At 38.7% G+C, this 23,669-nt stretch overlaps 2 protein-coding genes across 4 annotated transcripts in view; both read right to left on the minus strand.

Moving 5' to 3' along the window:
• Positions 1-11,098, minus strand: part of LOC104607127 (pleiotropic drug resistance protein 3-like) — a 32,104-nt gene extending 21,006 nt beyond the window's left edge. The window contains exons 1-2 of one of the 3 annotated variants that reach the window (XM_019199390.2): positions 10,692-11,098; positions 10,420-10,543 (exon numbers count right to left, since the gene is read on the minus strand). In XM_019199390.2, the coding sequence (XP_019054935.2) occupies positions 10,420-10,543; positions 10,692-11,083 (516 nt within the window). In that variant the 5' untranslated portion in view covers positions 11,084-11,098. Of the gene's footprint in view, positions 1-10,132; positions 10,152-10,419; positions 10,544-10,691 lie in introns of those variants that run through there. The other 2 variants (XM_010272660.3, XM_088899562.1) reach the window with 2 other exon arrangements.
• Positions 11,099-17,175: 6,077 nt separating this feature from the next.
• On the minus strand, positions 17,176-22,995 carry PPR2 (Tetratricopeptide repeat (TPR)-like superfamily protein). Its single transcript, XM_010272661.3, has 3 exons — positions 22,456-22,995; positions 20,670-21,888; positions 17,176-17,663 (listed from the first exon to the last, which is right to left on the minus strand). The coding sequence occupies exons 1-2, from the start codon at positions 22,870-22,872 to the stop codon at positions 20,782-20,784; spliced, it is 1,524 nt and encodes a 507-aa protein (XP_010270963.1). The 5' UTR covers positions 22,873-22,995; the 3' UTR covers positions 17,176-17,663; positions 20,670-20,781.
• Between the last annotated feature and the right edge of the window lie 674 nt (positions 22,996-23,669).

The raw sequence follows: 23,669 nt of genomic DNA on the forward strand, positions 1-23,669 counted from the left end.
TGACCAAAAACACTCTTGTCTAACCATTCTCAACACTCCCCCTCAAGCTGAGCATATATGTCAATCATGCCCAGCTTTGAAAGGTTCTTAGAAAACTTTGGATGGTGAACACCTTTAGTGAGGCAATCAGCTAGTTGGTTTTCTGACCTTACGTAAGGAAGGAAAATCTCTCCACTAGCAATTCTTTCTCTAATAAAGTGTCTATCCACCTCAATATTCTTTGTACGATCATGTTGGACAGGATTGTGAGCAATATTTATGGCTGCTTGGTTGTCACAATATAGTCTCATTGGAACATTTGCTTGAATGCCCATCTCAGTCAATAAAGTCTTCAACCAGAGTAGTTCAGACACTCCATGATCCATTGCCCTGTACATTGCCTCAGCACTAGAACGAACAACTACAAATTGTTTCTTACTTCTCCAGGAAACTACATTGCCTCCAACTAAGGCACAATAACTGGATGTAGATCTTCTATCATCGATGGACCCTACCCAATCAGCATCTGTGTAAGCCTCAATCTCTAGATGGCTGTGGTTGGAATACAACATCCCTTTGCTAGGGCATCCTTTCAGGTAGGCTAAAATTCTGTTAATTGCCTGCATATGAGATGTCCTAGGTTCATGTATATATTGGCTAACCACTCCAACAGCATAGGAAATGTCAGGTCTAGTCAAACAAAGATACAAAAGGTGTCCCACCAATCTCCGATATACCCCTCTGTTTGGAAGAACTTCTCCTTCAGTAGAGTTCAACTTGTGGTTGGGATCAATTGGAGTTTCTACAGGCTTACACCCTAATTTCCCAACCTCATGAAGCAAATCAAGTACATATTTCCTTTGTGACAGAAAAATCCCCTTATTGGATCTTGCAACTTCAATGCCAAGAAAGTATCGGAGATCACCAAGGTCCTTAATCTCAAATTTAGAAGTAAGGAATGACTTTAACTGAGAGATACTTATGATATCATCACCTGTCACAACAATGTCATCAACATATACTATCAACATTGTTACTCTACCATCAACTCTTCTAATAAATAAGGTATGGTTAGCTTGACATTGAGAAAAGCCAATCTTTAAGATGGCATTCCTGAACTTGTCAAACCATGCTCTTGGAGACTGTTTTAGCCCATACAAAGACTTCTTCAAGCGGCACACTTTTCCATCACTGTTAAGGAAACTTACCCCAAGTGGTAAGTCTATATACACTTCCTCTTGTAAGACCCCATTAAGGAAGGCATTCTTTACATCCATTTGATATAAAGGCCACGAATAATGGGCAGCAAGAGACATGATCACATGAATGGAGTTCATTTTAGCAATTGGAGCAAAGGTTTCCAGATAATCAATGCCATAAGTCTGAGTGTATCCTTTGGCTACAAGCCAAGCTTTGTATCTTTCAATTGAATCATCTGCCTTGTGCTTAACAGTATAAACCCACTTACACCCAACAGGGATCTTATCTTTAGGGCAAGGAACAACCTCCCAAGTCTGGTTCTTTATTAGGGCCTCCATTTCTTGGTTCATAGCTTCCTTCTAATTGGGGCACTGCATTGCCTCTATAACACTACAAGGGATGGAAACAGAAGAGATACTAGAAATATAGGCATAATAGGAAGGGGAGAGAGCATCATAAGACACATAGTTAGTGATAGGATACTTGCTACATGTCCTCTTCCCTTTTCGAATGGCAATAGAAAGATCAAGGTCAGAATTAATAATAGGATTGTTAGGAGGTTCAAGATTACCTAAGTTTGGGGAATCAGATTGTGATGGGCATTCTGCTTTAGAAGCGACCCTCTTACTGCGCCTAATGAAAAACTGTTGCCAAGACCAAGGTCGACACACAGGAGGAGGAGGAGGAGGAGGAGGAGGAGAAGGAATAGAGGTAGGAACAGGAAGGCAGAAGGGAGTTTGATCTTCACTTGCATTCTCCCCCTGAAGAGAAGAACGAGATAACTGGAAAAAGGAAGAGGATTCCAAAAAGGTAACATCCTTAGAGACATATCTCTTTCCAAAATGAAGGTTAAGGACCCTCGATGGGAGTCTGTTAATGAGATATATAACTGTCTCAATAGCATCACACCAGAAACAAGTTGGAACATAAGTTTGGAACAATAAGCCTCGAGCAACTTCAACCACATGCTTGTTTTTTCTTTCAGCCACCCCATTTTGTTGTGGAGTATGACTACATGAACTTTGGTGATTAGTGCCCCTGTCTTCAAGAAATCTATGCAAGTGATGTTCAAAGTATTCCTTGGCATTGTCAGATCTTATTATCTTAACTCTTTTTTCAAATTGTGTCTCGACCATATTCATGAAGTTTTGAACAATCATAGGAACTTCATCTCTACTTTTCATTAAGTAAAGCCATGTATACCGACTGTAGTCATCAACGAAGAGAATGAAATATCTATACCCCCCCATACAGGGGACAGCATATGGGCCTCAAACATCAGTATGGATCAAATGGAAAGCAACATTACTTCTTTTACTGCTTGCAAAATATGTGTTTCTACATTGTTTGGATAAATGACAAACTTCACGTTCAAAATTCAATTTGGACACAGAATCAAACAAGTTTGGAAACAAAAACTTGACAGAATTGATAGACATATGACCAAGGAGACAATGCCATAATTTCAAAAGACTCATTTTCTCATTGGAACAAGACTCAATCTGGCTTGATAATCCATGCTCTAAAGGTCCATCCAAGAGGTAGACTCCATCCATTTCATGCCCACTTCCAATCATCTTCCCCATTCTCTAGTCCTAAAAAACACAATGGGTGGGAAAAAAGGTCACTGAGCAATTGTGGGATTTTGTTAGAGAACTAACAGACAATAAATTTTTTTGTGGCCCAGGCAAATGTAGAATAGAGTCAAGAGAAAGGTTATTAGTGATTTTGACTTCATCCTGACCCGAGATTGGGGTCTGAGATCCATCCACAACAGTAATCTTGCCCTTCCTCGGGGTTAACTTATATGAGGTAAAATGTGAAGACATACCAGTCATATGGGCACTAGCCCCAGAGTCTACAATCCATGGGCTAAAGGAGGTGGAACAAGCAAGTGCAGTACCTGTCTTAGCATATGAACTAGATAGATTACTAAGTCCAAAACCATATAATGAGGATGTACCACCCTTCTCTAGCTGCAACAATATATTCCTGAGTTTGTCCATCACATTAGCAGAGTCAAGCACATCCGAGGGCTATGCATCATTACCAACTATAGCCAAGTGAGCATTTCCCTTCTTCCCGATTTTGTACTTCTCTAGTTTTAGATGAGGATTGAGCTTCCAGCACCTTTCTTTAGTGTGTCTTGGCTTCTTGCAGTACTCACAAATAACATCCTCGACCTTCTCTGCAATGGGATGCTTGCTAGTATTTTGCTTGGGTTGAGATGACATAAAGGTAGAATGATCACTCATAGAGGATTGCATCATGGCGGTTCTTCGGCTTTCTTCCCCTTGTACAAGAGAGTAAGCAGTAGCAAGAGAAACAACGCCTGCACTAAGAATGTGTTGTCTGGTGAAATCAAACTTCGGGTTCAAGCCGGCAAAAAAATCAAAGACTCTAGTCTCCTCTATGTACTTCCGATACTGCTCACCATCTTCAGGGTCCTTCCAAACTAGAACTTTCAAGTGATCAATTTCTTCCCAAATAGACTATAGACAAGAAAAATACATAGCAACAGATCTCTCCCCCTGACGCATACTACAAGCTTCCCTCCGAAACTGATACACTCTAGTAGTATTGTTAACTTGGGGATAAATAGCAACTACCCTATCCCAGATATCCTTGGCAGATGAAAGAAACATGTAATTTCGGGCAATACAAGGTTGCATTGAGCAAATCAGCCACGACATAACAAGGGAGTTGTCTTGTTTTCACCTTGCAAATTTCGGGTCTTTAGGACTCAATTTCACTTCCCTTCCTGTGATGAATCCCAGTTTACCCCTCCCAGTAATGGTAAGTTTAGCAGATTGAGACCACTCTAAAAAATTAGTTCCATCCATCTTAACAGTGGTTATCATACCACTAGAAATATTTGTAGTTCCCGGGAACACATTGGGAACCATCTGAAAATCCTTAGATGATTCCATATTCTAACAAGACACCTTTTCACCAACCAAAAAGGACCCCCAATACTTTAACCGAGGCTCCAGACCCAAAAACACGTTACCCCACGGTTAAGAACCAAAGGAAGACCCAAAAACTAGGTTGGCGGCAAAATAGAAGGAGAAAAATCTCGCAAAAATCACACAGTGCTCAGAAAATTACGGGACCACTTCCCGTCAATCCCAAATTGAAAAACAACTTGAATGGTCTAGGTTTTACAGCAAAAAAAATCATTAAACCTGTTGTACATGGCTCAACATCAGATCTGGAATTTCTGCGATTTTTCCTTGAAAAATCCACCAAAAATCATAGAAATTTCATATAACGACAAGAGTCATACCAAAATTTTTCTAAAATCAGGGTGAATCAAACTGTGTTGGTTTCATAGACTGCCGTCGACACCTGTACGGACTGCTGACGTCATCCGGCGGCGGTCTGACGTCGGCAGTTCGCCTCTGGGTAGGAGATCAGCAGAAAACTAACTCCCAAATGCTTTTACCCGCTCTAGTACCAAGTTGCAGAAATTAGGGTTTCAAGAGAGTGAAAGAAAGGAGAGAAGAAAAGAAGAAGAAGAAGAAGAAGAAGAAAAGGAAGTGTCGAGAGGTGTGTGATGTTCACTGTTCACACCCTCAAAAGTTCACTTTATAATTGAAAATTAATAATTACAAGAAGGCCCCTATTTGTGTCCCAAATACAGAGAGAGTACAAGAAAGGAGATAATGACCAAAAACACCCCTGTCTAACCATTCTCAACAAAATGATTTATATGATGAGTTGGTGGAGCATTCTAAGACTAATATAGATGACCATCGGGATGACATTACTAGTAAAGTGAAGCTAGAAGTTCCTAGTTTTAGAGGTGATATCAATCCACGAGTTTTCTCTAATTGGTTGGCAGAACTAGAGGAATACTTTGATTGGTTTGATATGTCAGATGAAAGATGGGTTAGATTTGCTAAACTTAAACTTGTAGACCATGCAAAAGTATGGTGGAGGAGTTTGGAGAATAGATTACAGAATATGGGTAAGCGTCCTATCACCCGTTGGGAAGATATGAAGCATTACTTGGAGAAATATTTGCCTAATGACTTCCAAGATGCTCTTCATGATAAGATGATGATATTGAGGCAAGGCATCTTATCTGTGTCTGAGTACATGTAGAAGTTTGATGAGCTTACTATTAGATGCCAGTCTACAGAAAGTGATAAGCAAAAATTAGCCCGATTTCGGAATGGTTTAAGGGTTGATATTCAAAGGGAAATGATGATTGCACGAGTTTATGATGTAGATGATGCTTTTTAGATGGCTCTTGAAATAGAGAAGAGCTTGAAGCAAGTGAATAGTTGGAGGTTTGGTGTTCAAGCTGGGGAGGCAGCAGCACGTAAGAGTTTAGATGAGGGTAGAGTCACTAGACCTACATCTCATAATGCAGTTCCAGTAAGGTTTAATGGTTCCACGTATCAGGAAGCTGATAACAAGGGGAAGAACATCATGATTGATGCTAATAAAAGGGGGACAACAGAAAATACTTGTTTCAAGTGTGGTGGAAAGGGCCACTGTGCATTTTAATGCCCTAATAAGAATCTACACATAGGGTGTGAGAAGAAAGGACAAGTGGAAGATGATGAAGAAGGCCTTGGTGAAGAGGAGTACACTGGGTCTGAACATGAAGAAGAAGATGACAGCAATCTTGTTGGAGTTGTTAGACACTTTTTAGCATCCTCTAAAGAAGAAAAGAAAGAAGATTGGCTTCATACAACGATCTTCCTCACCTTTGTCAAGAGCGGAGACAAACTTTGCAAGCTAATAATTGATGGCGGTAGCAGCATGAATGTGGTTTCTACAGCAACTGTTGAAAGGCTCAATCTAGCTGCACAACCTCATCCTCAACCATACAAGATTGCTTGGTTAAACAAGATGACACTTCAGGTAGAACAAAGAGCTCTTGTTTCTATTTCCTATGGGTCTTATGTTGATGATATTTAGTGTGATGTTGTTCCTATGAATGTTACACATATTCTATTAGGCCGACCATGGCTTTACGATAGGGATGTATACCATTGTGAGAAAGAGAATACATATTACTTTCTATTTAATGGAAAAAAATTTGTTATGAAACCTATGTCACCTGATGAGATCAAGAAGTGAACTAAGGCCCCTCAAAAGGCAGCTCCAGCCCAGAAACAGGTAGTTGAACAAAAGAAGCAACCTCTCTTTCTGTCCAAGAAGTAATTTGAGGAGGAAAGCAAAGAATCAGGCCTTTTTATGCCCTAATAGTGAAAGAAGTGAATAAACCAGCACATGCCCCTATTTCAAAGGTGCCAAAAGAGGTTGAAGACTTGTTGGCTGAATTTTCATATTTGATCCTAGAAGAGTTGCCTGATGAATTACCACCTCTACGTGGTGTCCAACATGCAATAGACTTGATTCCTAGGTTTCAACTACCTAATTTGCCTGCACACCGGATGAATCCCATAGAACATGCTGAGTTGAAGAGGCAAGTGGATGATCTATTGAAGAAGAGCTTCATTAGAGAGAGTCTCAGCCCATGTGCTGTACCGGCTCTACTCACTCCCAAGAAGAATGGCTCATGGAGGATGTGCATTGATAGCAGAGCAATCAACAAGATTACAATCAAGTACCGGTTCCCTATTCCACACTTAGATGACATGCTGGATATGATGTGTGAAGCTACAATTTTCTCTAAAATTGATCTTAGAAGCGGATATCACCAAATTAGGATTCAACTTGGAGATGAATGGAAAACCGCTTTTAAGACAAAGGATGGCCTCTATGAGTGGCTGGTTATGCCTTTTTGCTTAACTAATGCTCCCAGCACTTTTATGAGAATTATGACTCAAGTACTTCATCCTTTTATTGGTCGTTTCTTGGTTGTTTACTTTAATGACATTCTTATATACAGTCATACTCCCAATAATCATCTTGATCATTTACGTCAAGTGATGAAAGTTTTACGTCAGGAAAAGCTCTACATCAACTTAAAGAAGTGCTCTTTTATGACACCTACTGTTATCTTTTTAGGATTTGTTATATCCTCTAAAGGTGTCAAGGCTAATCCTGACAAGGTGAAAGCTATACTTGATTGGCCCACTCCCACTAACATCCATGAAGTGAGAAGCTTTCATGGATTGGCTACTTTTTATAGGCGTTCCATAAGGAATTTCAGTACTATTATGGCACCAATTACAGAAGCTATGAAAAAGGGGGAATCTGTTTGGTCTAAGGTTGCAACTAAAGCCTTTGAGACTATCAAGCAAAGGGTAACTAAGACCCCAATGTTACATTTGCCCAACTTTTCAAAGATCTTTGAGGTGTTTTGTGATGCTTCCCAAATTGGAATAGGTGGTGTGCTTATGCAAGAAGGACATCCTATAGCTTTTCACAGTGAAAAACTTAATGAAGATAAACAAAAGTACTCCACATATGACAAAGAATTCTATGTTGTGGTGCAATGTCTTCGACATTGGTGCCATTATTTAATTTCCCAAGAGTTTGTTTTGTATTCAGATCATGAGGCACTCAAATATCTTAAATCTCAGAAGCATCTTAGTAGTTGACATCAGAAATGGGCTGAATTTTTAGCAGAATATAACTTTGTGATTAAACATACAGCTGGTGCCAAGAACCGAGTAGTCGATGCATTGAGCCAAGTGGTGTATATACTTCATTCTATGTCTGTACAGGTTGTGGGGTTCGATCATTTGAAGCAAGATTATGATGGTTGCAAGGATTTCAGCATCATTTATGGTTCTTTACAAGCTGGACAACAATCTGAATATCCCGGCTTTTCTATCCATGATGGTTATTTGTTCAAGGGAACTTGCTTGTGTGTTCCTAACACCTCACTACGTGATTATGTTATATGGGAGTTACATGCAGGTGGAATTGCTGGGCATTTTGGTCAGGACAAGACCATTGCTATGGTAGAAGATCGCTTTTATTGGCCTAGCCTTAAGGCTGATGTTGATCGTGTGATCAAAAAGTGCAGAGTTTGTCAATTGGCAAGAGGGAGAAAGAAAAATACAAGGTTGTACACCCCCTTACCAATTCCGCATGAACCTTGGCAAGATCTCTCTATGGATTTTGTCCTAGGTCTGCCCAAGACAATAAGGGGTCATGATTCAATTTATGTTGTGGTAGATAGGTTCTCAAAATGGTCCACTTTATTCCTTGCAGTAAGACATCGGATGCCTCACATGTGACAAGCCTATTCTTTAGGGAAATTGTTCATTTACATGGTGTTCCTATTACTATTGTCTCTGATTGTGATGCTAAGTTTATGAGTTACTTCTGGAAGACACTTTGGAAACTCCTCAATACAAATCTGAAGTTCTCATCTTCTTTCCATCCTCAAACTAATGGCCAAACTGAGGTAGTTAACAGAAGCCTTGGTGATTTGCTACGTTGCTTAGTTGATGACCATACTTCTAGGTGGAATCTCATCCTACCTATGGCTGAATTTGCTTACAACAGTTTAGTTAACAGGTCAACTGGAAGAAGTCCCTTCGAGATAGTTACTGGAATTCAGCCTAAGAGGCCTATTGATTTTGTGTCTTTGCCACAAGAAGCCAAGACTAGCATAGAGGCTGCAGGCTTTGCTCACCACATGAGAGAAATCCATGATGAAGTTAGGCGCAAGATTGCTCTTAGCAATGATGCGTACAAAGCCAAAGCTGATTTACATAGGCACCTAGCTGATTTTCAAGAGGGTGATATGGTTATGTTGTGTATACGTCCTAAACGCTTTCCTAAGGGCTTTTATAAGAAGCTTCAGTCCAAGAGTTCAGGTCCATATAAGATCACTAAGAAAATCAGTTGTAATGCTTATATCCTAGAGCTGCCAAGCGAAATGGGAATTAGCTCAATCTTCAATGTTGAAGACCTAAGTGCATATCATGGCCATAGCGATTGTCCCATAGTCCCATTGCCTAAGCTACCTTTGGTTCCACCTACTAATGTGCCTGAAGACATCCTTGATGAGAAGTTGATTTCTACAACAAGTGGGGGTTATTAAAAGTTTCTTGTACAGTGGAAGAATCTACCTCTTTCAGAATGCTCATGGATTACAGCTGAAGACTTGTATCACCTTAATCCATAACTTTATGAGCAATCTCGCCAAGGTCGAGTTCTTTCAAGCCGGGGAGAGATGGTGGGGATCGGTCCATGCATTATAAGACCTATTCTCGTAAGAAGAAGGCCAACAAACAGGTTCTGATTTGGCATGGAAAAGACTCTTGGGACTTGAACTGATCTGGTCAGGGGTATTTTCGTCATTTTGACCAGCCCAATGTGGACTTGGGCTATAACATCTTGTTCCTATAGCTTAGTAGTGCTTGTCTTTCAATTTTTAGTTTATTTGCATTAGTAGATAGAAAGTTATTGTGTTTCTTGATGCACAAGACAAATAGTGGCACTTTTTGTAATTATGGTGAACAGTGTTCCGGGCCACACAAGTCATTCTACAAGTAGATGTATTCGGCTAAAGAATGAATGAAAATTTCTTAAGAGCTCTCTTGCTGTATGGAGTGATTCCTACAAACTCTAAAGTTATTCTAAGACCCCTTGGAGTGATTCCTTGGGATTTCTCTCTCTTTTCTCTTTCTCTACCCTTTCTACTCTCTCTTCCTCTCTCTTTCTGTCTTGTGTTAGTTTGTTCCAGCCCTACTGCATCAAGAACAGGCGGAGCCTTGTTCTGTTAGGTCACTACCCAAGCAAGTCATTAGCATACTTGTGTTATGGGCCTTTTCTCCACAAAAGCGTATCATATTTCAGGCAAGTTAATGGCCAGATGATATGGCCAACTCGGAGTGCCCTTCCATCAGCTTTGGGTAATTGCAAATCTGCCATATGTCCACTCCAAAGCCCATCCTAGCTCTAGAGCGCAGCATGATTTGTCTACTAAAAAACAAACTTGAAAATTTACTCATTCAATAAAAAAAAAGAAGGAAAAGAAAGAAAGAAAGAAAAGTCCAAACAAGGAGCTCACAATGGCTACATTGCAGCTTGCAGGGGGCTGTTGGGCTAATTAATGGACACATGAAACCCTTTTGGATTACAAATTTAACAGCCATGCATCTTCTCTAAACGATCAACCAGTCTGTTGGGGAGACCAAGCTATATATGAATAAACCACAACAAAGTCAATTTGATCTTTTAACTGCAAGTAAACCATAAAACTTTGGATGTTCTATAACCACAACAAAGTCAACTTTGGATCTTTTAATTGCAACCAGTAATCAAGGATATGAAATTAATTAATCATATCATACATACAGAAATCATGCCCTTAAATGAATTCCAGAGCGTTGGCAGAGGCTTCCCATGAACAACCTGACACTGAGCTTCGACGCAAAGATTTTTATATCTCACCTCCACGGCAGGCAATTTCACGCCAACTCTACAAAATCAAAGATTCAGACTGTTGACGATGACGATGCATGTATGTATGTATGTATGAATTTGGAGTCATTATATTTTTATGTAGACAACACACGTATAGGAATCAGTGGGTGCTTTGAATCTGAAAGGAAAGGCTTAGTTGTTACTTGTCTATTCTTTTCCTGAGTTTCTGCAACAACCGAAGGTTATCGCTCTCAATGTGTTCGATGAGCTTCTCTATGAAAAGGTGTCGTTCCGAAGGTCCAAGCTTGGTCACGTCAACCACCCTTTTCCCTTTAAAATCAGCTGCTCCAGTTCCGTCTTCATGGCCATCGAACAAGGACGACCTCAGCCGCTCAAAAGTGGGTAGTCTCTCGATTGCAGCCCATTGCAAAGCATATTCATCATCGCCATCATCCCTTACTGAATTATTCAGAGCTGAGTTGCTTCTGAAACTCGAAGTGTGTAGGCGTCGAAACGAAGATCTCATGCTTCTTCCAATCTCAGCTAACTCGATTCTCAGCGACTCTATCTCGTCATTTCCCGCCAACTGAGCCATCTCTTGCAGAGACAGAGTAGCTAGTGATGAACACAGAGAAAAGGAGGAGGAAGATAAAAAATGCATGTATAAAAATGGCTGGCATTCCCTCTAGGTTGATTAGGTAATGCAATGCATCATTTTGATGGCAGCAAGTGAATGAATGCAATGCTTACTTCGTCTACAAGTTTGTCAAACAAATAACTTAACCATTGAATAATTCATCTTTCTCTTCTGAGAGAGAGATGCCTTAGTAGTTTACTTAACCAATTATCTTTCTAATACCAAAGAGTTGACTATTTACTATTATATATAGAATATGATCTATCATCTATATATGTTTTAGTTATTTTGTGAGTCATGACTCATGGCATGTCCATTCATGTGGTGCATTACATGCCACAAGAATATAATATTATCTTGCCTCCCATTTACGAAAACAGAAGAAAATCCAACATGGAACAGACAATTAAAAATTATAATTGAAAATGATCCACCCAGACGTCACATTCTTTTTTTTTTTTTTGGGGGGGGGGGGGTTAAAAAACCGAGATGTCACATTTGAGTTCGTAATTCCATCTCTTTTTTTAATAATATAAAGTCAAAAGGATTTAGATAATAATTCGTAAAGCTCGAATTTTTCGCCTCTATTGTTGAAAATATTTTTGGGAATGATACGTTATGATAGCATACAGTAAAATAGTAATTGTTCCCTATTTCTTTTAACCATAAACACGCTATCAACAGTATAGGCTATTGGCCCAACAGCCAAAGTTAACTCTCATTTAATTGATTTGAACATCTATCAAAAATGACAACATGTCACTGGTGGTGGGAATTAGGAAGTGGGGAGGGGTCCCTTGTTGGATTTTTAGATTAATAATAAGATCCAATTAAAAATTGGATTGAATTTTGTTCACCCTCGTTATGTGTGTACATGTATGTATTTGTATTATATTTATTTATTTATAAACATATTTATATTACATTTTTTGTAATTTTTTATAAAGAATATGTATATATGCATATTAGACAAAAATAGTTGAAAAACATGTATATATAACTGTGTTTATGCAATATAACAGTTCACCCAATTAATTAAATACTATTCTATAATTGCATTTCATACCTAGCTACTTCTAGGAGAAGAACATAATTGGTGTTTTATACGGAGTAGTTGGGAGCCTTTATTTTATGCTCGGAGGCTACATATCTGCACACAACACATGCACGATGCATATCAGGGCTGTCAACAGACTGAAAAGCTGGTATCAGTTCCAATCACTGAGATTCCGCTGTTAAAACATGTATCGATTTAGTAGTTAAATAAAAATCTCGGAAGGATAGGGTTGAGGAGAGGTTTACATTTTCATATGTAGGGAGAGTTTGAATTCTTGAAATGCAACTTGCTACGGGTTTTGGGGTGGATATGGATTGGAAGGTTTAGGAAGATGGATAGAGTCTAAAATTTATAGAACTCTCCATGAACCTGTCCCATTGCCATCCCTAATTATATATAGTATTTTTTATTTAAAAATTATTTTTTTTTTAGTTTTTCTTTATTTTAATGATAATGGAGTGAAGTCCGAGTAAATTTGATCAGATTTAGAAGTTCAATAATCAGATCAATTTGGATTTCGGATGCAGCTGAATTGAATCCAATCAGATTACAATCTTACATCCAATTACAGGGCTCTACTCTCCAGTAAGATTATCAATAATATGGAAATAGCACGGTTTTTAAAACTGACCCAGAGACTGAACCGGTTAGGGGTCCGGTTCTCGGGTCGAATGGTCCAACCATTCTGACAAAAAAATTAAAAAATTAAAAAAAATTGGTCAAAACCGTCAAACGGTTTAAACAGTTCAACCGCCCGGGTCAGCAATTTGCTAACCAAATCAATGTTTTTTTGTAAATATCTGGTTTTAGAGAAAAACAAAACCGATCACCTAACTGGTTTCAATTTTTCTGGTCCAACCATCCAATCCGATCCGGTTTTGAAATCCATGGGAGATAAAACCCAAAAAGGGATAGAAATAGGCATATAACTTGGCATCATGAAGATGTACCTAAACATCCCATTTGGATGCTGACCATGGTGACCAATGACCAGTCAAAGTTTTGTAAGACTAAGACCCAATTGGTCAACTTTAATCCCACAAGTCAGGCTTATCCGCTGATGCGGGTGATCCATACTCAATTCATGACTTCACGTAGCGTAGAGGAGTCTTTGCACAATCTATATTCTGTTCGAATCTCCTGCGACCAACTTCACGGCTCACAGTTGCAAAAACCCAGTATTATTAGCAAGATTTTAAAAACCGATCCGAAATTAAAATCATTCTAACCACCAATTTGTGGATTGATGGTTTGACCATTCAATTTGAATGAATGACCTGTTTAACAAAAATAAATAAATTAATTAATTAATTAAAATAAATAATGGTCAAAAACCATTCAACGGATCACTAATCAATTTAACGATTTTGGCCAAAGACCAGATTTGAAGTAAAGCGGAACCAATTGCCTCAAACAATTAACGGTCCAACCTTCCGGGTCAACAGCAAATAGGAAACACTGATTATTAGCGTAATTAACAAGAACAGTCGCATAGTAACATGATGTTTTCATCAATTTAGAATCACTAACATGTATTAATTTTTATTAGACTATCGTAACCATGGTTTCAAAGAAAACAGAACCGCTTTAACCATCGGTTCCTGAGTCAAATGGTTTGACCGTTCAACCCGAACCCTGGTCAAATGGTTTCGGGGTCCACTCCTGAATCCCGATGGACATGAGAATATGATACATTGACGTTCCACTCCCGCACTACCTACATGGTTGACCATATCCACAGCACGCACGCGTGGCCTCCTTTTAGAGTTATATATATTGTGATCTTAATTCTTAAGAGTCTCCCTCTATATTCTATAAAGACTTTACTGGCTCCCAAGTCCCAACTCTTTTGCTAGTCTATGGGCTTCAAGCCCAGCTCTCGTTTCAGCCCATAGTGATTGCTGTGAGACCTATAGAATCTACTAACTTCTACGGGGTGGATGGGTATATGCAATTTACACAATATTTTGAAAGTGTGAAAGCACAGACATTCGGGTGCAATAAAATTCTATAAACATGTGGCATCATATGATTGACATGTCAACCAATCTATATAGAGAGAGAAAAGAGGAAGGGCAAGGGTCCTCACCTCATTTCATTTTATTACACATGTGATTATTTATTATTAAAGTAAATAAATAAATTAAAAACATAAAAAGTCACAATAAAAACAACAAAATCCATTAAATCCCTCATTTTCTATTAGACCTGTTTACGGACCATGTCAAGAGTTATCTATATATTAATAAAAAAATGTTCAGGCCTGAGCCCAGCCCAACCATTGGACCTAAATCTTGAATTCAAGCCCAACCCTTATATAAAGCCTAAAGTCCGATCAAAAAGTTGGGTAAGAAGATTTTTTCAATTTTATCCAACAATAAAACTGAAGTGATTTAAGCACTAATAGTTTAACAATAAATATGATTTTAAATAGAATGGATTGGCAAAACAAGACTCATGTAGCCAACTATAAAACGACTTCAGAACCCAATATTGCCAAAATATCTTACTATGACTTGAAAAAAGGAAGGAGAACAAAGAAAGCACAAGCCCATCCTGAAAAAATCAACCCAAGACCAGCCCTAAACATTGACCTTGGATCCAGACCAAAATTGATCTCAACACCCAAATTTATAAACTAAACCTAATCAACTTTCTATTCAACCCCATGAATTGGATGAATTTACTTGCTAGCAAGGTTCAAAATACCCTAATGCATCAATATGATACAAATTGGTTTCAAAACCATTAAACATTGATAATTAGAACTTTATAATGGTTCTTTTATATATTTGAGTTTATAATGGGTTTAAAGATTAAAAAAATCAGTATATATTTGTTTGTAGAGTATCATACTGGAAAAAAAAAATCGTCCTGAAAACACACTGATACCTAAAATTTGGGTATCTGGTGTATCAATACTTTGAACCATAATTGCTAGAATTTTCATGAAACATGAAACATTCAAATACTATATCTTTGTCAAACGTACATGACACATGCTGCACCCAAACTCAAATCTGCAACATGATCTAAATAGAGTAATAAACAACTATGTGCATTATATCTAAGGTTCAAAATTTCGTCATGTATTGGCCGATACTGATAGTATCGTACCAGTGGGTCACTGATACACAAAATATAATGAGTTTCGAAGTAAGACCTGTATCGGCCGATACTGATACATATCGTATCAATGGGTAACTGATATGCGAAATATAACGAGTTTCGGGGTAAGACCTGTTTCAGGGGGCAACCAGACTTTTAACCGACCCCCTGAACATATTTTGAAAAAAACAAAAAACTTAAAAAGGATATAAAAGAGTGTTGATACAAAGTCCGATACACCCAATTTGGCGTATCAGACTATCAAAACTTTGAACCTTGGTGCTTCACCAACCAATTATTTCATGTTATTTCAAAAATGCACATGGCATCCAAGGATACATGCCATGTGGCATCCAAAAAGATATGCCAACATATACACAATATAGGAAGACAACATCTTGAAGAAATAACATACACAGCACAGATGGCAATACCACATAGCAATGTTTTTGAACCACCATTGACCCACTTGAACCATTTGGTATTTAGTGAATGACCCATTGACCTAGGCAGTCAAACCATCGACCCATTCAACAGTTTTTAGCTGTTTTTATCCATTGACCCATTGCCTCAAGCAATCAAACCATCGACCCAGAATGATTCCAATTCCAGGTCAGTTTTTAAAACCTTGCCACATAGAACACACCACTTGGTTATGCTGTGGCATATATGGTCTCATGCCACATCCCTCATGGCATCTCTAGAAATATCACATTTGAGTCTTAACGCATTTTGCAGAGACATACAATTGGCTTCCAATGTGGGCTCAAAACATAGTCAGAAATTTTAACACCGTGCTCAGGGCTTCCAAATTCCAATCCGTTGTATTTACACCACACAAACAAGAACCTATGCTTCGAGTTTTATTTTAAGAACCAGTGCTTTTTTTCAAACCAGCTGAGGGACCTTTCTTTTTGAATCTCACAAGAAAAACAGTTCACATTGGAGAACACAGAACACCCCCATAATTGCTAATTAGTCAGATCCATTCAGATCAAAATCCATTGTAAGTTACTCTTGCAAGTTTAGTTTCTTGCCCACGTTAAAGAATCTTTGCCTTGATAAAGTAGACTTTCAGATACAACAGCTAGATGTCACCTATACATGAGTGATTAGCACAATTTGGCCATTAGAACTCCCGACCAGCCATGATGAGCTACAAAGCTAACTCAGTTGTTATGTTAGACACATCTTTAAAGCCACCTAATTGACGGGTTAATCAAGATAGTCATGATAACAAAATGTCACAAAGTGCAAACATAGCTGATACCACCTGACCTCATATAAAGTGGTAGGATCAGACCTCTACAGTAGGGACTCTTTGTACATGGAATTAATTAATAAATTTGTGTAGCCCCTTCCGATTTACCAAAAAGTAAAAAAGAATTCATTAATAAACTTTGCATGTCATTGCTCTTACCAACAACTATGTGAAGCTCAGATGATTGAAAATTGTGAGAGATCATCACTCAAATCCTTTTTCCAATCTCTAATCCCGTGAAAAGAGAAACGATTCAATCATCTAAAATTTTTAGTCCATCGACAAGAGTCTGAAGAGAGGATTTCAATCCATAACCTAATTACGCAAGTAAATACCCACAGTTCAGATTAAACTTAATAGCCAGATATTCCATATATAATTTTATGTAGGTTTCTCTCACTGGATACAGTGAACCTCAGGATTTTGGAATTTCACCCATAAAGAATAAAATAAAACAAAATAAAAAGCATCTATGGTGAAAGTAATTTTGCATCAAGATTGATGATCAGATAGATAATCTCACAGGATACCCCATTTGAAGACCATCCATTTTGTGCACTATTTCAACTTTTGAGCCAATAACAAAAAAGAGTTTGCATATGTGATCCCACGAGAGAATTCCCATTTGAACATAACTCTCTTGCTAAATTCTCCATCATACTCTTAACTGAAAAAAAAAAAAAAAAAAGCCTGTGCAATGTGTCCAAGGCATTACAGACTGCTAACATCTTAAACCAGTGTCAACCTAGGCAAATACATCAATATGTGGCACACATGCAGGGGAACTGGAGTCCTCTGTCAAAGGGGTCATTCATTTTTTAACGTTCAACTGCACTATGTTTAAAATACAAATAGAATGGAATAAAGCTGAGAATTGATCTTAACCATCTAACCTGTTACGCTGCCTAACCAAACATACATTTGTACTTAGCATCAATTAAAAGAGAGGATGAATTCCACTTACAGTTGCATTTGGTCAACATGGTACGGCTACTGTTGAGGGAAGCTCCATACAGACTTGTCATCAACCATACTTACCAATGTCACAGAGAAGAGAGAGAGAAAGAGAGGATATGATCCAGTGCCGTGAAATAGTATTGTGTTGCTTATTCCTGCAAGTTACCAGTCAAAATTTTCCATTAATCATTAAGCTCCCACCCCCCACAAAAAGGAAAAGTAACTCTACTTTGTTTAATTTCTAACAAATCAATGTGCCACATTCAGTTTCGATTCCTTTTTAAGTTTGATTGATATTTTCTTTTGTTGCCTCTTGCTTGAGGAAGCTCAAGAATATTCAACTTCAACAGCACCCATTTTCAATGGACAGTGGCTGGTCCTGCATTAGATGGATGCACTTCAGAAGAAAGGAAATTGATTGTTCCTTTCTGGTTAAAATGATGACAGCTTTCATACTTAAGGACTAAAAATATTCAAGATTTCAATATGGCTGCAACACAGTCAACAGTAGCATCTCTACACAAGGAGCAGACCATTTGAGAGCAGGGAGGCCCGAAAGTTTCCACCTTCTGTTTTCCCGGACTTGTCTCATAATGCCACAGGGTAGATCTGTAAGATATTAATAAAGTGCTGCTGTGAAGGTGGAAAAAATGGCTCTGACGTGATGCAGTTTAAAACAAATGGATATGCACATAGTTGAAGCGAATGATCTTCTGTGGGAAAATAGGAAATTTGGAAAAGTTAATGAGAGATTTCTTATGGGAACCAGGGGAGGAGAAATGAGATCATAGAGTCAAGTGGGAAATAGTCACCAAAACCAAAAGTGATGGTGGGCTTGCATTAGGTAATTTGCAGAAAAAGAATGAAGCTCTATAGGGGAAATGGCTTTGGAGATTGACTTCGAAAAGGGATAAATTGTGGGCTCAAATAGTTTTAAGTGTTCATGGGAAAGTGGCAGATAGCTGGGACACGGGGAGTATCATCTAGGGCTAAAAGAGCTTCTCCTTGGAAATCTATTCATGCCATTCTTCCTTCTTTCCTTCCTTTAATCAGGTACGACTTTTGCTCTAGTAACCTTGTGCAATTTTGGGAACATGTTTGGGTGAGAAACACACCATTGAAAGAGTTTTTCCCCTCCTTGTATTCCCTTTCGAGATTTAAAAACGAGCCAGTTTCCACCTTTCTGACCATATCTAATTCTGCTGTTAATTGGAACTTGGGTTTTAGAAGGGCCCTTAGAGACTCTGAATTGAACCTTATTTCTGATCTGCTCAAAATCCTGGATGAGGTGGGCATTGATCCCTTTAGGAGGAATAGTAGGATTTGGGTCCCTTCTCCCTCAGGTGTTTTCTCTTGCTTTTCCTTTTTCAAAGAGTTGGCTCATTCCCCACCTGTTTTTGGACACCCCTTCCCAGTTTTGGAAGTTTAGGGTAGACCAATCCCTCCCAGAATTAGTGCTTTTTGTTGGGAAACCTTCTTAGAAAAGTGCAACACTTGTGGTTTACTTCAAAGAAAAAGGCCTAATTGGTGTTTATCCCCGCACTGGTGCATCCTATGTAAGGAGAATGGTGAGACCTGTCATCACCTATTGATATCCTGCCCATTTATTTCAGAGATCTGGTGTTGGTTTTCCTCTCTTTTTGGTTGTAGGTGGACCTCTCCTCCAAATGTGCAAAGTTCGTTCCATTCTACTTCAGTTGGGGGGTTAAAGAAGAGAGGGAAAATCCTGCGGAGATATGTAAGAGCAGCTATCCGTTGGACAGTTTGGGAGGAAAGGAATCAAAGGACCTTCCATGGGAAAGAAAGAAATAAGGATGTCATCATTGAATTAATTTCTATTTGGGTGGCTCATTGGGCTAAGACTACGAAGCTTTTTGAAGACTATTCAGAATGAGACATTATCAGGAATTGGAAAGAAGTGGCTTGGTCAGCTCCAATAAAGACTGCATCTAACCCAGTTTGGTCTCCAGCTTTGGGGTTCATTAAACTGAACTTCGACGGTAGCAACAAAGGAAATCCAGACTCATCAGGTATAGGAGTTTTCAAGGATGAAGAAGGTCGAATTATTGCCATGTATTCTGGTTCTATTGGATGGGGAGATTCTCTAAGAGATGAAATGAATATTGGCTGTTCTGGAAGGAGTATAAAGAGCCCAGGAGCTGAATATCAGAAAACTGATGGTGGAAGGTGATTCTAAGCTGGCTATCAGTTGGCTACAGAAGGACAATTTCAGTTTATGGAAGTATCTAAATGAGAAAAAGAGGTGGGAAGAGTCAATCTATTCTGGGAAATATTGTAAATTAAAATGTACCTTTAGGGAGGGTTAAGAGATTTTACACCTCCTCTTGTATCTTTTTCTCTTAGTTTCTATTAATGAAAGTTTCTGTTAGTTATCAAAAAAAAAAGATAGGAAATTTGCATGCTAGCATCATAAACATAAGTAAACCTCATGAAAAGTCAAACACACCACCAATAACAATATGCCCACCCACCAGAAGGCAAGGGAGCATACAGAAACCTGGTGACAGATAACCAATAGCAATATGTTATATACTTCTTTCTAGTCTGAACTAGTGGACTATAACAAGAAAAAAGCAATTGATCAACTAATAATAACAACTGATGGAAGGAAGCCTGAACTGCTCATTCAAGTGGATCCCTAGGTTTGCCACTTACTTGGCTGATAATCTTGCAAAGTCAAGGGTGACAAGTAAGGGTCTGCAATGGGGAATGCTGGGACCTAGGAATGATTTGTAATCTGTAATCTGTCCATATTATGTTTTCATGTTTTTTCAGCTGCATGCTGTTTTGTACTCTCCTTGCTGTCTAAATCTGGACAATATGGTCTCCTGGTTTTTAAGTTAGATGAAATTCTATTATTTACTGTCAATTATCCAAAAATAAATTAGAAATAAATAAAACAAGAAGAGAAATGCCCATCATCTATGACCTATGCCAATACATTCAAATATCCAATGACAGCAACAGCAAAATCCCAGAGCATTTTGCCTTAGAAGATAATGGGCATAGGGAATGAATTAATACATTGCATGCATCAGGTCACAAAAAAAAAACATTATATGCATAGATAATTGTTTCATAACATAATATCCATAAAGATACAGGCAGTTATTCATTTCTGAAAGCAACAAATTAATTACCTTTTTATTCAAAATGTTGTTGGATGGAGCCAGAGCCCCTGGCATCAATACCACGCCATTATATTGCATGCTCTCAGTCAAATCTTAACCAGAAGATCAATTCTATCCTCCATCATTCATCTTTTAAATAATTAGCAATCACCATCTTCTCCTGCTCCAAATCAAAGATCTTGTCAGTCATACCTTCCTTTCTGTATGCCTCCACCATGATAGAGAAAGTGGAAGAATCTGGTTGGCAGTGTTTATCCTTCATCCGCTTGTAAACTCTCTCCATCTCAATTAAATCCTCAGCCTTTGCGCAGGCAGAGATTACTGAATTGTAGAATGAGGTATTCTCAGGTATTTCTAACTTCCCAGCCAACTGGACACTACTTACTACTTTATGGAAGAGGCCTGCATTAGCATAACCATTAATAAGGCAACAAAATGTTTTTGTGTCTGCTTTCATGCCCTCTGCACGCATCTGATCAAATGTGTACTCCATGTTCTTGGCATCCCCCACATCCGCAAAGGCTTCAATCACATTGTTGTAAGTCGAGGTTGTCCATGGAAATGACAGCTTGCGCATGTACTCCATCACTGAAGACATCTTATCATACATCCTTTTCTTACCATATGCACCAATCAGAATATTGAAAGTACGAGTTTCAGGTTCTATTCCAAAGTTTCGGAACTTCTCATACCATCTCTCCATCATCTCAATTTGACCCTTGTTGCCAAACAAACTAATAATAGTGTTCATAGTCCAGACATCAGGTTTGCACGTTGTGCTCTCAAGCATCTTCAAGAGAACTTTCTCCATTTGGTCAAATTTGCCCACTTTCCCATAGCCACTCAAAACTATGTTCTGGGTAACTGTGTTTGGAGTTATTGATCGATCAGCCATATCTTCATACAGAGAGTCAACTAGATCAAACTGGGATGCATCAACACAAGCTTTTATGAGGGTGCTGTATGTATAAACATCAGGTTGGCAACGAGGAAGGGTCTTCATTTGATTAAGGATTAAGAATGCTTCATCAAGAAGATTATTCCGGCAATAAGCTGCAAGCAACGCTGTGTACAGCTCTGAAGTAGGTTCACATCCTTCTTTCACCATTTCATCAAAGAGCTGATGGGCACGTTGAGGTTGACCAGATTTTCCAAGGAGGACAAGTATTTTCATGTATGTACCTTCTTTTGGTTGATAGAAAGGTTGTTCCTTGAGCATCTCGAAGACCTATTCAGAGCTGAATAATTAGATACGTGTCTTCGTGAAGCCTCTTCAAGTGAAGGAACGGAAACATTCCAACAAAAGATTGTACCAAATTTGGGTACAATGACTGAGGATAATGATCATAATTGTCTAAGAAAATTTAAACGAGTATTAAGTAAAATTAAAATGACAGGGAAAAAAGCAGCAACAACATGGGAATAAATATAAATACTAATATGGAGAAGCGCAGTAGAAGAATCCTTGGTGACGAAGATTAATCAAGACCTTCCCACAAATCGTGATTAATATTGCTGAGCCTCCATAACTTTATTGTATAGTGGTAGACAAGTAATAATCAGGAACATGATTATATTAGTTGCCAATTTTTAAACAAAAACTGCTGAAATTTAGATTAACAAATTACATTTTGGAGAAGAAAAAAGAGGAGGTTCTTCATTTATATAAAAAACCGATCCACGAAAGGAAACAACTATTTGCAAAGACATTAATAATTCATCGGATAATGTAGAATTGTATATGTATAATCAGACAGGGGGTTTAAGGAAAAAGCAGGAAAATGAGAATTAAAACCTGCAGGGCATCTTCCCATAGCTTCTTCTGAATTCGATCGGCCAAAGCTTCAGTGACGGTGTTTGCCCAAGCCTTGGCTTTGTTCTTATTGTCCATCTTCTTCTTTACATTCTTTAGGGGCGTTCTATTGGACGAGCTCGGAAACGATGCGTCCGATATACCAGGAAACTCCCCTTCCTTCCAATGGCGCTTTTTAACCGGAGGGGTATGTTTGAAACCTGGCGTACGGACGGGTGAAGAAGAAGAGGATGATGATTTTGAGGCGTTCCCTTTTCTCACAGGAGAAGCGAATGCACAGCGAAAAGCCCTAGAAAGGTCCGGTTCAGCTATGGCTTTGTTCTTCATGCCCTGCGTCGCTTCGTGTTGAAGAGAAGTTGGGCGGAGAGACGAAGAAAATGAGAGAGACAACGACGCCATTGCTCGCTGTGAAGTGTGAACTCAGTGACTCTACCACAGAGCGCGAGACAGACAGAAACCGGATGGGGCGAGAGCTTATCGAGGGAAAATGAAATAAAAATCTCCCGAGTTTTCTAACAATTACCAAACACCAAACACCATGTTTTGATAGTAACAAAAACCTCCCCTGTTGTCTGTAGACTGTAGTTCGGTCGGGCATGAATATACATAAACCAAATTTCCAAATTTGCCCTTCTATGCATCACTCTGCCTGTTGGACAATTTCACAGGCTGTAATCAAACGAGAAGCAACTTTGTCTGAGACCCATTGAATTTGAAGTTGAAGCAGTAGAACAAGACCTTAGCATTCAAATCTCCATATATAAACTCAGACCCTCAAGCAACTTGTCTATAGAAGAATGTTTGTCTTGAAAATCAAATTAGGTTGTTCGAAACTAACTTCACTTTGCCGTTTTATCATACATGTTAGGTGCAATGGTGATAACACCCACCATCTTCCTCACTCTCCAGCAACCATCGAAATATCGGATCACTTGCCCAACACCCAATTCCTAATGGGCAACATTCCGTAGAGGTCACCCCTGATTCAACACCAACCAATTGAGGTGATCCGATCACCCTATTACAATGACCAAATTTGCGTGGTGTTGAGCGAGAACTGCCGTTCCTCGAGTTCTCAACGGTGGCGTGTATCCGTTTTACAGTGCAGCTTGAAAATTGAAACCCAAGATTTAATTGCATAATAAAATCATTAAAAAGAGGCAACATTTTGTGATGGGAACTGGGAATGAATGAAC

This window comes from Nelumbo nucifera, chromosome 3 (assembly GCF_055504915.1).
Source record: "Nelumbo nucifera cultivar China Antique chromosome 3, China Antique-T2T, whole genome shotgun sequence".
NCBI lineage: Eukaryota > Viridiplantae > Streptophyta > Magnoliopsida > Proteales > Nelumbonaceae > Nelumbo > Nelumbo nucifera.